Consider the following 14139-nt stretch of genomic DNA (forward strand, 5'->3'; position numbering starts at 1 on the left):
AGTTTTGTTTCTGCTGCCCCTGTTGGCCGTGGCTCTCGCCTTGCTGGCAACTTTGGTGTGACGTTCCCGGCTGGTTACCTCCCCTTCCGTAAGGTCTCCGAGTCGGGGTACCTCTTCGCATCCCCCTGAATTGCAGGGCCCCCATGGACCTTGCCGTCTCATTCTCTTTTTTGAGTTGGGTGAGCTTCTCACACACCGGTGCCCCGAACAGTGTCTCTCCGTTGAAAGGGGTATTCAGTATATTATTCTGGACCTCTTGTTTGAATCCTGAAATTCTGAGCCAGACCTGCCTCTTTTCAGTGATTCCTATCGCCATCAGTCTGCTTGATGTCTCTGCCCCGTCCAATGCCGTCTTAAGGCACGAGTTAGCTATATTCTTCCCCTCTTCCACTAGATGGGAAGCCCTTTGTTGGTATTGTTCGGGAAGATGTTTGATTAGGTCCCCCATCTCGTCCCAATGTTGGTACTGGTGCCTGTTCAGTAGCGCATTTGAGTTCGCAATGCGCCAGTGCATTGCGGCGTTCCTCTCTATTTTCCTTCCAGTGAGGTCCATCCTTCTGCTCTCCTTGTCAGGAGGTGGCCCCGAGGTCGCCGAGACATTGGCCCTTTTTCTTGCCGTGGATGCAATAATGGAGTCAGCAGTGACAGATCCCTTGATATATGGAGGGTCCTGTGAGGAGTGTTTGTATTTTTTTTCTGTTCTGGGCGTGATGGATCGGCATGTTGCTGGGTCCTTGAACGCCTCTTTCCCTTGGTTCATCACACTTTGGAGCATGGGGAGGAACTGGCTCCTAGTTTGGATGGGTCGCAGTGTTTCGAGTAGAAAATCTGCTTTCGGTTTCTCCTCCTCTAGTTTCACGCCAAAAGCTGCAGCCGCGCTTTTGACGACCATGTTGTACGCTCCAATATCATCTGGCGGCGAAGGCCTCGAAGGATGTGTCTCTACGGGCTCTTCTGGGTTTTCAGCGTCGAGGTCCTGCCATTCCAGCTCTTCCGTCGTCGACGGTGCCGAGCCGTAGATCGACTGCTCCTCCTCCTCTTCTTCTCCCTCATAATAGAGATCTTCTTCCCCTTCTTCGGGAGCTTTCGACTGCTCTTCGGCATCGAACTCTTCCTGCTCCTCGACTTCGACGAGTACCGTCGCCGGTTTCGCTGGGATTGTGAATCTCTTCATCTTTTCATCAAACTCCTTCTTCCTCTGAAGGATGCTCTCCATCTCCGCCTCGAGCCTTCTCTTTTTCTTCTCCATTTCGGAGGCATGTTCGGCGTCGAGCGCTGGTCTTTTTGACGGAGCTTGCGTCGACGCGGCCTTGACTTTCGAAGTCGAACGCTCCACCTCGTGGGCCTGTTTCGACGAACCTTGTTTTTCGGCGGTCTTCGGCACCTGGGAGTCCTTCTCGAAGGATCCGCTGGGCCTATCGTCCTTGGATTCACTTGCGGTCGTCGAAATTTTCGGCGCCGGTGTTCCTTTCGCGGACTTAGACTCTGTTTTTTTCGAGTCAGTGTCTGGTTTTCGGGGCCCTTTCGGGGGTTTTGTGCTAGACGTCTCTCCTACCTTGTCAGACGTTTTCTTATCGGTCTCTGCGACCGTGAAGTCATCAGGTCCCTTGGCGATGTTGTCTTCATCGTCGGTGGAGAGGCCCAGGTCGTACAGAGATGGGGCCTTACCCTTGCCTTCCATGTTGAAGTTGGCTCTCCTCTGCCTCTCTCTCACCCGGAGGGTCTTCGGCGTGAAGGCGGAGCAGGCGTTGCAGTCCTTGCTCTGTTGGTCGATCGGCAGGCAAAGGTTGCAGACCTTCTGCGCGTATTTGTGGTGGCAGTTACGGCAGAATTTAAAAGGTGTTTTGTCCATTCCTGCACTCAGAGTTCCTGAGTGCGCATTCTCCGTTGGACGTCGAAGATTTCGAGGTTCTCTTCCTTCTTCGTCGTCCCGGCTCTATGTTCTTCCTCTCTGTAGTCTTTGCTTTATTTTCCTTCGATGAAACTCGTGCTCTTCTTCTTTCTTCGTTCAAACTCTGGGGCTTCACGTTGACGATCCAGACCCAACAGCGGAAAAAAGAATCTGAAGATGGCGCCCCAAAGGTGGGACTTCCGCAGGAAGTACGCTGACGTCACGAGAGGTACACCAAATGGTGGGACGTCGACGCCCACCTGGGCTACAAAAAAAAAAAAAAAAAAGACTACGAATCCGGACCTAAACACCAGATCGCGGAATAATGCACAGCATAGTGAATCCAGAAAGATTCACGCTGCAAAACAATAGTTACGGAGAATGATTGGATCCGCTGGACATTGATCTAGATGGGGAATAATGTATTCATGGTTCCCACAAGATCTCGCTAGAGAATCATCCATTATGTCCAGAAGGGCACTAGATTAGGGTCGACTTCTGAAGCAAAATCCCCCTTATCGTGCAGGACATCAAACTAATACGATACTTCAAGTGAAACATCACTTATATCCCATACAATACCAAATTAAGGTCCGTATCGCAAGAGAAACCTTCCTTTTACCAGATAGTGCATTACATTTGGGTTCACATTTCAAGAGAACCCTGCCTTATAAAGTGGAGCCTACCATAATCGTGTCTATATTCACGGAGTTGTACATCGCATTTGCATGTTGCCGAATGACGGCTTCAGAGCACTCTGAAGGGGAAATCAAGGTAAATATAATTAGGAAGTACAGGGAAAGAAAGCAAAAGTGTCATAGTCAGGAAGGGTGAGCAGAAAAACAGGAAATAAATCAAATGGTTATCCTCAGAGTAAGAAGTTGGAGAAACTCTGTTCCGTCAATGCCTGGGATGGGCTTGAGATGCAAGTGATATAGTCTCTGAAATGGAGGGTTCTAAGGTATTTATTGGATTTGAAAAACAACGATAGACTCAAGTGACCCAAGCTGCGCTCAACCACTCTGGGGAAACTGCCCCTCTCGCCCTAAAAATGAACCCAACTGGGTTCATAGTCTTACGAGACACCTCTCTAATGTGCCAAAGTCCATCACACATGGCTTGGATCTTAAGATCGACCTGCCTTATCACTGAGAGTGCATCAAACAGGCATCAAGATCACACAAGACCTCTCTTATCCACAAGTGTACATGAGACTGAGCTCATTAACGCAGGAGATCCCTCTTACCCCTGGACTCTATCTCAGGAAGTGCCTTGGAAACTTGGGGGTCGATACATTCAAAGATGCCTCAACTATAAAGCAAGTAGTATCAACCCAACATCGGCATGACAGTAGCCACTCCCCTTTCAAGCCAAGTAATCATAACTACCTGCAAATGACAAATCACATGAAAACATCGGGGCCAAAAAACCCAGAACTACCACCCTGCAGAGGATTCTTCCAGCACCCTCTTGAGACCTCTTAGTGGCCTTGTCCAAGGGCTGAGTCTGGGCAACCTCATCCAAGGCAAGTGAGTGCAAGAAATGGCATCTAGCAACATATCTTGAATGAGAGCAGTTGCCTCCAAGCGCCCTCCTTGAAAGCCTGCCTCTATGTAGAAGGCATGCCATCAAGCGCCCTCCATTACCTGTGTACTCCCGCGCCCCAAAACCTGCAGATCAACCAGCTTAGCTAAGACATTTAAGACTCCGGCGTCTGGACACCAGCCTCCAGATGCCCTCTCCCCAGGCCAGCCTCCAGGCCCACTTCCTTGCCCCAGGCCAGCATCCAGGCCCCCTCCCTCACTACAAGGCAGCCTTCAGGCCCCTCTCAGACCAGGCCAGCCTCCAGGGCACCCTCACCCCAGGCCAGCGTCCAGGCCACCCTCACCTCCTCGCCCCATGCCAGCATGCAGGCCCCCTTGCCTAAGGTCAGTCTACAGGTGCCCCCTCGACACAGGCCAGTCTCCAGCTCCTCCCCCTTGCACCAGGCCAGCCTCCAGGCCCCCTCACTTAATGTCAGTCTCCAGGTGCCCCCTCGACTCAGGCCAGCCTCAAGGCCCCCTCGCCCCAGGCCAGCCCCCAGGTGCCACCTCACCCCAGGCCAGCCTCTAGGGTCCCTTGCCTAGGGTCAGTCTCCGGGTGCCCCCTCGACCCAGGCCAGTCTCCAAGCACCCCCTTGCCCCATGCCAGCCTCCAGGTGACCCCTCCTGTCAGGTCAGCCTCCAGGCGCCCCCTTGTTCAAATCCAGCTACCAGGCCCCCTAATTCAGGCCAACTTCAAGACCCCCTCGTCCCAGGCCAGCTTCTAGGGCCACTTGTCCCAGGCCAGCTTCCAGGGCCCCTTGTCCCAGGCCAGCTTCCAGGGCCCCTTGTCCCAGGACAGCTTCCAGGGCCCCTTGTCCCAGGACATCTTCCAGAACCCCTCGACCCAAGCCAGCCACCAGGCTTCTTCAGCCACTAGGCCCGCCATCCAGATGCCCTTTGTAACTGCAACCTTGCCAACTGGCAACGTTCGTAACGTTGGCCTGCAGAGGAAAGTACTTCACAGGCATTTCTCCAGGTCCTCTCAGCTTCCGCTAGGCACCCTTCACTGAATTCAGCCTCTAGGCACCCTAGTTCAAGGCATGTCTTCAAGTGCACTCTGCGACCTAATTCTAAACACCCGCTCTCACCAGACACCCGTGTTCATCTGCCCTCCCTAATTCAAGGCTTCCAGGCACCCTCTTCCTAGGCCAACAAGTAACCTCATCTGAGGCCTGCCTACAGGTGCCATTTCTTGCTCCAAGTGTGTCTCCAGGTGCCCTTGCGTACTCCAGGCCTGCTCCAGATGCCCTTCCTTGCTCCAGGCCTGCCTCCAGGAGCCCTTCCTTGCTCCAGACCTGCCTTCAGGTGCTCTACTTTGCTCCAGGCCTGCCTCCTGGTGCCCTGCCTTGCTCCAGGACTGCCGCCTGGTGCCCTGCCTTGCTCCAGGACTGCCGCCTGGTGCCCTGCCTTGCTCCAGGCCTCTCTCCAGGTGCCCTTCCTTGCTCCAGGCCTCTCTCCAGGTGCCCCTCTAGGCCTGCCTCCAGGTTCCCTTCTTTGCTCGAGGCCTCCCTCCAGGTGCCCTTCCTTGCTCGAGGCCTCCCTCCAGGTGCCCTTCCTTGCTCGAGGCCTCCCTCCAGGTGCCCTTCCTTGCTCGAGGCCTGCCTCCAGGTGCCCCTCCTTGCTCCTGGCCTACTCTGGGTGCCCTTCCTTAATCCAGGCCTGCTCCAGGTGCCCTTCAATGATCCAGGCCTGCTCCGGGTGCCCTTCCTTGCTCCAGGACTGCCTAAGGTGCCCTTCCTTCCTCTAGGCATGCCTCAAGGTGCCCTTCCTTGCTCCAGGTCTGCTCCAGGTGCCCTTCCGTGCTCCGGGCCTGCTCCAGGTGCCCTTCCTTGCTCCAGGCCAGCTTCCAAGTGCCCTTCCTTACTCCAGACCTGCTCCAGGTGCCTTTCCTTCTCCAGGCCTGCTCCAGGTGCCGTTCCTTCTGCAGGCCTGCCTCCAGGTGCCCTTCCTTGCTCCAGGCCTGCTTGAGGTGCCCTTCCTTCCTACAAGCCTGCCTCCTGGTGCCCTGCCTTGCTCCAGGCCTCCCTCCAGGTGCCCTGCCTTGCTCCAGGCCTCCCTCCAGGTGCCCCTCTAGGCCTTCCTCCAGGTTGCCTTCCTTGCTCGATGCCTGCCTCCAGGTGCCCCCTCCTTGCTCCAGGCCTACTCTGGGTGCCCTTCCTTAATCCAGGCCTGCTCCAGGTGCCCTTCCATGCTCAAGGCCTGCTCCGGGTGCCCTTCCTTGCTCCAGGCTTGCCTAAGGTGCCCTTCCTTCCTCCAGGCATGCCTCAAGGTGCCCCTCCAGGCCTGCTCCAGGTGCCCTTCCTTGCTCCAGACCTGCTCCAGGTGCCCTTCCTTCTCCAGGCCTGCTCCAGGTGCCGTTCCTTCTGCAGGCCTGCCTCCAGGTACCCTGCCTTACTCCAGGCCTGCTTGAGGTGCCCTTCCTTGCTACAGGCCTGCCTCCAGGTGCCCTTCCTTACTCCAGACCTGCTCCAGGTGCCCTTCCTTGCTCCAGGCCTGCCTCCAGGTGCCCTTCCTTACTCCAGACCTGCTCCAGGTGCCCTTCCTTACTCCAGGCCTGCTCCAGGTGCCCTTCCGTGCTCCAGGCCTGGCACCAGGTGCCCTTCCTTACTCCAGACCTGCTCCAGGTGCCCTTCCTTACTCCAGGCGCCCTGCCTTGCTCCAGGCCTGGCACCAGGTGCCCTTCCTTGCTCCAGGCCTCCCTCCAGGTGCCCCTCAAGGCCTGCCTCCAGGTTCCCTTCCTTGCTCGAGGCCTCCCTCCAGGTGCCCTTCCTTGCTAGAGGCCTCCCTCCTGGTGCCCTGCCTTGCTCCAGGCCTCCCTCCAAGGGCCCTTCCTTGCTCCAGGCCTCCCTCCAGGTGCCCCTCCAGGTGGCCCTCTAGGCCTGCCTCCAGGTTGCCTTCCTTGCTCAAGGCCTCCCTCCAGGTGCCCTTCCTTACTCGATGCCTGCCTCCAGGTGCCCCTCCTTGCTCCAGACCTACTCTGGGTGCCCTTCCTTAATCCAGGCCTGCTCCAGGTGCCCTTCCATGCTCAAGGCCTGCTCCGGGTGCCCTTCCTTGCTCCAGGCTTGCCTAAGGTGCCCTTCCTTCCTCCAGGCATGCCTCAAGGTGCCCTTCCTTCCTCCAGGCCTGCCTCAAGGTGCCCTACCTTGCTCCAGGCCTGCTCCAGGTGCCCTTCCCTGCTCCATGCCTGCTCCAGGTGCCTTTCCTTGCTCCAGGCCAGCTTCCAAGTGCCCTTACTTACTCCAGACCGGCTCCAGGTGCCGTTCCTTCTGCAGGCCTGCCTCCAGGTGCCCTGCCTTGCTCCAGGCCTGCTTGAGGTGCCCTTCCTTGCTACAGGCCTGCCTCCAGGTGCCCTTCCTTACTCCAGGCCTGCCTCCAGGTGCCCTTCCTTACTCCAGGCCTGCTCCAGGTGTTCTTCCTTCCCCATGCCTGCTCCAAGTGCCGTTCCTTCTGCAGGCGTGCCTCCAGGTGCCCTTCCTTGCTCCAGGCCTGCTCCAGGTGCCCTTCCTTGCTCCAGGCCTACCTCCAGGTGCCCTTCCTTGCTCCAGGCCTACCTCAAGGTGCCCTTCCTTGCTCCAGGCCTCCCTCCGGGTGCCCTTCCTTGCTCCAGGCCAGCTTCCAAGTGCCCTTCCTTACTCCAGACATGCTCCAGGTGCCCTTCCTTCTCCAGGCCTGCTCCAGGTGCCGTTCCTTCTGCAGGCGTGCCTCCAGGTGCCCTTCCTTGCTCCAGGCCTAACTCCAGGTGCCCTTCCTTGCTCCAGGCCTACCTCAAGGTGCCCTTCCTTGCTCCAGGCCTACCTCAAGGTGCCCTTCCTTGCTCCAGGCCTCCCTCCAGGTGCCCTTCCTTGCTCCAGGCCTCCCTCCAGGTGCCCCTCTAGGCCTGCCTCCAGGTTCCCTTCCTTGCTCGAGGCCTCCCTCCAGGTGCCCTTCCTTGCTCGAGGCCTCCCTCCAGGTGCCCTTCCTTGCTCGATGCCTGCCTCCAGGTGCCCCTCCTTGCTCCAGGCCTACTCTGGGTGCCCTTCCTTAATCCAGGCCTGCTCCTGGTGCCCTTCCTTCCTCCAGGCATGCCTCAAGGTACCCTTCCTTGCTCCAGGCATGCCTCAAGGTGCCCTTTCGTGCTCCAGGCCTGCTCCAGGTGCCCTTTCGTGCTCCAGGCCAGCTCCAGGTGCCCTTTCTTGCTCCAGGCCAGCTTCCAAGTGCCCCTCCTTGCTCCAGGCCTCCCTCCAGGTGCCCTTCTTGGCTCGAGGCCTCCTTCCAGGTGCCCTTCCTTGCTCCAGGCCTGCCTCCAGGTGCCCTTCCTTGCTCAAGGCCTGCCTCCAGGTGCCCTTCCTTGCTCCACGCCGGCTCCAAGAGCCCTTCCTTACTCCAGGCCTGCTCCAGGTGCCCTTCCTTCTGCAGGCCTGCTCCAGGTGCCCTTCCTTCTGCAGGCCTGCTCCAGGTGCCCTTCCTTCTGCAGGCCTGCTCCAGGTGCCCTTCCTTCTGCAGGCCTGCTTCAGGTGCCCTTCCTTCTCCCGACCTGCTCCAGGTGCCCGTCCTTGCTCCAGACCTGCTGCAAGTGCTCTTCCTTACTCCAGACCTGCTCCAGGTGCCCTTTCTTCTCCAGGCCTGCTCCAGGTGCCGTTCCTTCTGCAGGTCTGCCTCCAGGTGCCCTTCCTTGCTCCAGGCCTGCTTGAGGTGCCCTTCCTTGCTACAGGCCTGCCTCCAGGTGCCCTTCCTTACTCCAGACCTGCTCCAGGTGCCCTTCCTTGCTCCAGGCCTGCCTCCCGATGCCCTTCCTTGCTCCAGGCCTACCTTCAGGAGCCCTTACTTGCTCCAGGCCTACCTCTAGGTGCCCTTCCTTGCTCCAGGCCTGCCTTCTGGTGCCCTGCCTTGTTCCAGGCCTGGCACCACGTGCCCTTCCTTGCTCCAGGCCTCCCTCTAGGTGCCTTTCCTTGCTCCAGGCCTCCATCCAGGTGCCCCTCTAGGCCTGCCTCCAGGTGCCATTCCTTGCTCAAGGCCTCCCTCCAGGTGCCCTTCCTTGCTCGATGCCTGCCTCCAGGTGCCCCTCCTTGCTCCAGGCCTCTTCTGGGTGCCCTCCCTTAATCCAGGCCTGCTCCAGGTGCCCTTCCTTCATCCAGGCATGCCTCAAGGTGCCCTTCCTTGCTCCAGGCCTGCTCCAGGTGCCCTTTCGTGCTCCAGGCCTGCTCCAGGTGCCCTTCATTGCTCCAGGCCAGCTTCCAAGTGCCCCTCCTTGCTCCAGGCCTCCCTCCAGGTGCCCTTCTTTGCTCTAGGCCTCCTTCCAGGTGCCCTTCCTTACTCCAGGCCTGCTCCAGGTGCCCTTCCTTGCTCCAGGCCTGCTCCGGGTGCCCTTCCTTGCTCCAGGCCTGCTCCGGGTGCCCTTCCTTGCTCCAGGCCTGCTCCGGGTGCCCTTCCTTGCTCCAGGCCTGCTCCGGGTGCCCTTCCTTGCTCCAGGCCTGCTCCGGGTGCCGTTCCTTCTGCAGGCCTGCCTCCAGGTACCCTTCCTTGCTCCAGGCCTGCTTGAGGTGCCCTTCCTTGCTACAGGCCTGCCTCCAGGTGCTCTTCCTTACTCCAGACCTGCTCCAGGTGCCCTTCCTTGCTCCAGGCCTGCCTCCAGGTGCCCTTCCTTGCTCGAGGCCTCCCTCCAGGTGCCCTTCCTTGCTCGAGGCCTCCCTCCAGGTGCCCTTCCTTGCTCGAGGCCTCCCTCCAGGTGCCCTTCCTTGCTCGAGGCCTCCCTCCAGGTGCCCTTCCTTGCTCGATGCCTGCCTCCAGGTGCCCCTCCTTGCTCCAGGCCTACTCTGGGTGCCCTTCCTTAATACAGGCCTGCTCCAGGTGCCCTTCCTTCCTCCAGGCATGCCTCAAGGTGCCCTTCCTTGCTCCAGGCATGCTCCAGGTGCCCTTTCGTGCTCCAGGCCTGCTCCAGGTGCCCTTCCTTGCTCCAGGCCAGCTTCCAAGTGCCCCTCCTTGCTCCAGACCTCCCTCCAGGGGCCCTTCTTTGCTCGAGGCCTCCTTCCAGGCGCCCTTCCTTACTCCAGGCCTGCTCCAGGTGTTCTTCCTTCCCCATGCCTCGTCCAAGTGCCCTTCCTTCCCCAGGCCTGCTCCAGGTGCCCTTCCTTGCTCCAGGCCTGCTCCGGTTGCCCTTCCTTGCTCCAGGCCTGCTCCGGGTGCCCTTCATTGCTCCAGGCCTGCTCCGGGTGCCCTTCATTGCTCCAGGCCTGCTCCGGGTGCCGTTCCTTTTGCAGGCCTGCCTCCAGGTGCCCTTCTTTGCTCCAGGCCTGCTTGAGGTGCCCTTCCTTGCTACAGGCCTGCCTCCAGGTGCCCTTCCATACTCCAGGCCTGCCTCCAGGTGCCCTTCCTTACTCCAGGCCTGCCTCCAGGTGCCCTTCCTTACTCCAGGCCTGCCTCCAGGTGCCCTTCCTTACTCCAGGCCTGCTCCAGGTGTTTTTCCTTCCCCATGCCTGCTCCAAGTTCCCTTCCTTCCCCAGGCCTGCTACAGGTGCCCTTCCTTCTCCAGGCCTGCTCCAGGTGCCCTTCCTTGCTCCAGGCCTGCTCCGGGTGCCCTTCATTGGTCCAGGCCTGCCTCCAGGTGCCCTTCCTTGCTCCAGGCCTGCTTGAGGGGCCCTTCCTTGCTCCAGGCCTGCTCCAGGTGCCCTTCCTTGCTCCAGGTGCCCTTCCTTGCTCCAGGTGCCCTTCCTTGCACCAGGTGCCCTGGCCTGCTCCAGGTGCCCTTCCTTGCTCCAGGTGCCCTTCCTTGCTCCAGGTCTGCCTACAGGTGCCCTTCCTTGCTCCAGGCCTGCTCCAGGTGCCCTTCCTTGCTCCAGGTGGCCTTCCTTGCTCCAGGCCTGACTCCAGGTGCCCTTCCTTGCTCCACACATGCCTCCAGGTGCACTTCCTTGCTCCAGGCCTGCCTCCAGGTGCCCTTCCTTGCTCCAGGCCTGCCTCCAAGCACTTTCCTTCGTCTAATGCCTGTCAGCAAGCATCCTTGCCTGAGGCGTGCCTCCGAGCACCCTTCCTCATCCGAGACCTGCCACAAGGTGCCCTCATCAAAGACTTCTTGAGAAACCACTAGCTTGATTCATACATTTCAAAAGAAACCACCTCTTAAGAAAGAAGCAGCTACTGGCTTCTAACGAGCGATAAGTGACATATTATGATCTTCCAAAAGCACCATGGTCAAATATTCAACATGAGGGCAGTATGGCTGATCACAGATGGGGACAAAATATTATGCCTTATTTCGAACAGCCTTCTCTGTACCTAACCTCAGTGAGATTACACAGAGAAGTCTGTTGAATACAGGGCACAAGAATTTGGGGACTGCCAACATGTCTGATTTCACGCAACCATATTTGGTAAGTACTAGACTCACCTTTGTCAATTCTGCTGCCTCTCGCCACTCCATCCGTGACCCGTCATCAGGAAACATCTTCTCCAGAACCAGAAAAGTAAGGAAACCAGTGATCACCCAAAGCCCCAGGAGCTTCTGCTGCTGTAGGGTCTGCCCACCACCTGTGCAGGGAAACGAAGGACAGAACTAAGTGCAGGGAAACGAAGGACAGAGCCAAGTGCAGGGAAACGAAGGACAGAGCCAAGTGCAGGGAAACAAAGGACAGAGCTAAGTGCAGGGAAACAAAGGACAGCGCTAAGTGCAGGTAAAAAGGACAGTGATAAACCTAGAGGAAAAGGACAGTGCTAGGCCCAGGTGAAAAGGACAGTGCTAAACCCAGAAGAAAAAAAACAGTATTAAGCCCTAAGAAAAACGACAGTGCCAAGCCCAGAGGAAAAGGACAGTGCCAATCCCAGAGGTAAAGGACAGTGCCAATCCCAGAGTAAAAGGACAGTGCTAAACCCTAAGGAAAACGGCAGTGCTAAGCCCCAAGGAAAACGACAGTGCTAAGCCCAGAGGAAAAGGACAGTGCTAAACCCCAAGGAAAACGACAGTGTCAAGGCCAGAGGAAAACGATAGTGCCAAGCCCAGAGGAAAACGATAGTGCTAACCCCAGAGGTAAAGGACAGTGCTAATCCCAGGAGAGAAGGACAGTGCCAATCCCAGAAGAAAAGGGCAATGCCAAGCCCAGAGGAAAAGGACAGTGCTAAACCAAGAGAAAAAGGACAGTGCTAAACCAAGAGAAAAAGGACAGTGCTAAACCAAGAGAAAAAGGACAGTGCTAAGCCCAGAAGAAAAGGGCAGTGCTAAGCCCAGAGGAAAAGGACAGTGCTAAGCCCAGAGGAAAAGGACAGTGCCAAACCCAGAGGAAAAGGACAGTGCTAAGCCCAGAGGAAAAGGACAGTGCCAAGCCCAGAGGAAAAGGACAGTGCCAAGCCCAGAGGAAAAGGACAGTGCCAAGCCCAGAGGAAAGGGACAGTGATAAACCTAGAGGAAAACAACAGTGCTAAGCCCTAAGGAAAAGGACAGTGCCAAGCCCAGAGGAAAAGGACAATGCTAAACCCAGAGGGAAAAGACTGTGCTAAGTTGAAGGGGAAAAAAATGAAAGTAATAAGCCCAAGGCAAAAGAAAGGTGCTAGATTCAGATCAGGTTCAATCAGAGGTCCTTTTGCAGAAGTATTACCGTGAGCCTACAGTGGGAAATGAGAACTCTGCCGGACATAACAAGGTTAGTTTGGTGGTTCTGTTCCTCTGTTGACCCAACCTTCAATTCTGGCTTCAGCAGCTTCTAATGCTGGAGTCTTACCATTACCAGCTTTGGGTTCCTGAAGAACTGGTTCCACAGCTGCATTGAAAGGAGGAAAGCCCCCACTCCCTGATTGTGCGGATTTACCAGGTCTCAGCATCACAGGGTCAGTATTTGCCTATGAAAAATGGCATACTGGAGCCAAGTTCACGTATAGAGCTATATCATTGTGGAATGGCACAGGGACAAACTGCCCTTTAATATTTGATAAGATAATAAGACAATGTCAGCAATTATGGCATGCAAACCTACAGAGATATACATGGACACGAACTAACACAAACCCTAGATCAGCAGTGAAACTAACACAGTTTTCTCTTTGTTTCAGAAGAAATGGGACGGTAAAGATGGGAAGTATCCTTAACTGCAAGACCACCGTGGACGACGCCGACATGCAGGGGGGCTCCTCCGGCCTGATGAATTACTTTTGTCAGAGCAAAACCGTGCTCCACATGCAACTACCCCCGAATTGGAATGGCCTCTGACTGTATACACCCTCTCCCTGTTGAGACCAGCAGTGGACTTCCCCCGATTTGTATGATCGTCCCATGCGCCGTCTAAAAGACTTTCACCATTAGTGGAAGAAAAGAGGGAAATGTCCCACAGGAACACAGACTATTCAATGACACAAGTGGTCACAAGTAGCGTGGTGGGAGTCGTTAGAGTGGAAACCGGAGGGTTCAATCGGGGGTGGAGGGGGGCGGGGGGGGGGAAGCAGAGACGGTCTGGCCAGGTCCAGATGCAACGTGTAAAGGAGTGCCAGAAACCAACGTTTCCATGCACAATCAGACTGGTGGATGAAAGAGGGGGCTCCTCAGATAATTGGCTGGATATCTTCTCAACTTAAAAGCAAGTCCATGTATTGTGGTTTTCACACTGAGAACTGAGGGACGCATGCCAAGCTCCACTTTCACGGCTTATGTCAAGGTACCTTATACAAGTGCGAGGCTTGTCTCAAGCTTCAGCTCTCCAGGATATCTACACAGTTTTTGTTTTTTAGCAGAGTAGACACAATCTTGGTTCTGTGGAAGTGCCCAGAGAGAGCCATGTACAAGCATACGATGAAATGAAATGAAAAAAACATTTATATAGCGCATGGCTTCCCGGAAGCATCCCAGGGCTTGGCAAGACTAGAGAGAGGAAGCAGAAACTTAGGGAAACAGTAATGTCTTCAGCTGTCTTCCGATGAAATGGATGCTGGGCGAATTAATAAAGTAATGAAGGCTGCTCTTCAAAATCGTTGTTCAGTACTGGCACCTATCTCACCATCTCCAAAACCGCTCGGTTTAGGACACACAAATCAAAACTCTTGTTCAATGTGAGGGGGTTTTGGGTCAGCCTCCTTCCAACCACTGGCTTGCTTGGGGGTTTTGGGTCGGCTTCCTAGTATGAAGCTGGCTCTTTATGTGATATACCAAAAATTGGTTATATTGTGTTAAGAGTTCATAGATACCCCTAAAAGTGTACAGCGCTCAATATAAACCAAAAGTGTTCTATTTGTGTTAGTGTGGGCGAGCAGCCTTAGGCCTAACACAGAGGAGTGTAAGACATTTGTTATACACACAGTGACAAATAAATGACACACGACTCAAAAAGGGGATCCACACCAATTTTAGTAAAACAAGCTTCTTTCTAGATTTATTTTAAGACCAATATGTACATTGACACTCCGTTGCTGTTCTCTTTCAAGAAGGGTGCGCCTATTACCCATGACGCAATTAAGCCCTGCCTATCAGCAGCGTTCCACTGAATGAGCATTAGCCAGCTTAAATGCACCACCAATAAGAAAGAGGTTCTTAGTTATGGCTTAAATTGTTCCCTCAACCTGCAAACACGATGGGACTCGTCTAACAAACCTGCAAGCTGATGTAGTAAAAAAAACTTGGGAGTCAAGTTTGACAAACAGCTGACATTACGTAGCCAAGCCAACGCAGGAGTTGGCACATGCTTTGGCCTAATGCGAACTGTCAAAATAATT

At 55.9% G+C, this 14139-nt stretch overlaps 1 protein-coding gene across 3 annotated transcripts in view; it reads right to left on the reverse strand.

Annotated features, from left to right (window-relative positions):
- Positions 1 to 14139, reverse strand: part of SLC39A13 (solute carrier family 39 member 13) — a 211673-nt gene that overhangs the window by 131958 nt on the left and 65576 nt on the right. For all 3 annotated transcript variants that reach the window (XM_085646548.1, XM_085646549.1, XM_085646550.1), the window contains one exon: positions 10838 to 10977. In XM_085646548.1, the coding sequence (XP_085502674.1) occupies positions 10838 to 10977 (140 nt within the window). The remainder of the gene's footprint in view (positions 1 to 10837; positions 10978 to 14139) is intronic.

This window comes from Triturus cristatus, chromosome 3_1 (assembly GCF_964204655.1).
Source record: "Triturus cristatus chromosome 3_1, aTriCri1.1, whole genome shotgun sequence".
NCBI lineage: Eukaryota > Metazoa > Chordata > Amphibia > Caudata > Salamandridae > Triturus > Triturus cristatus.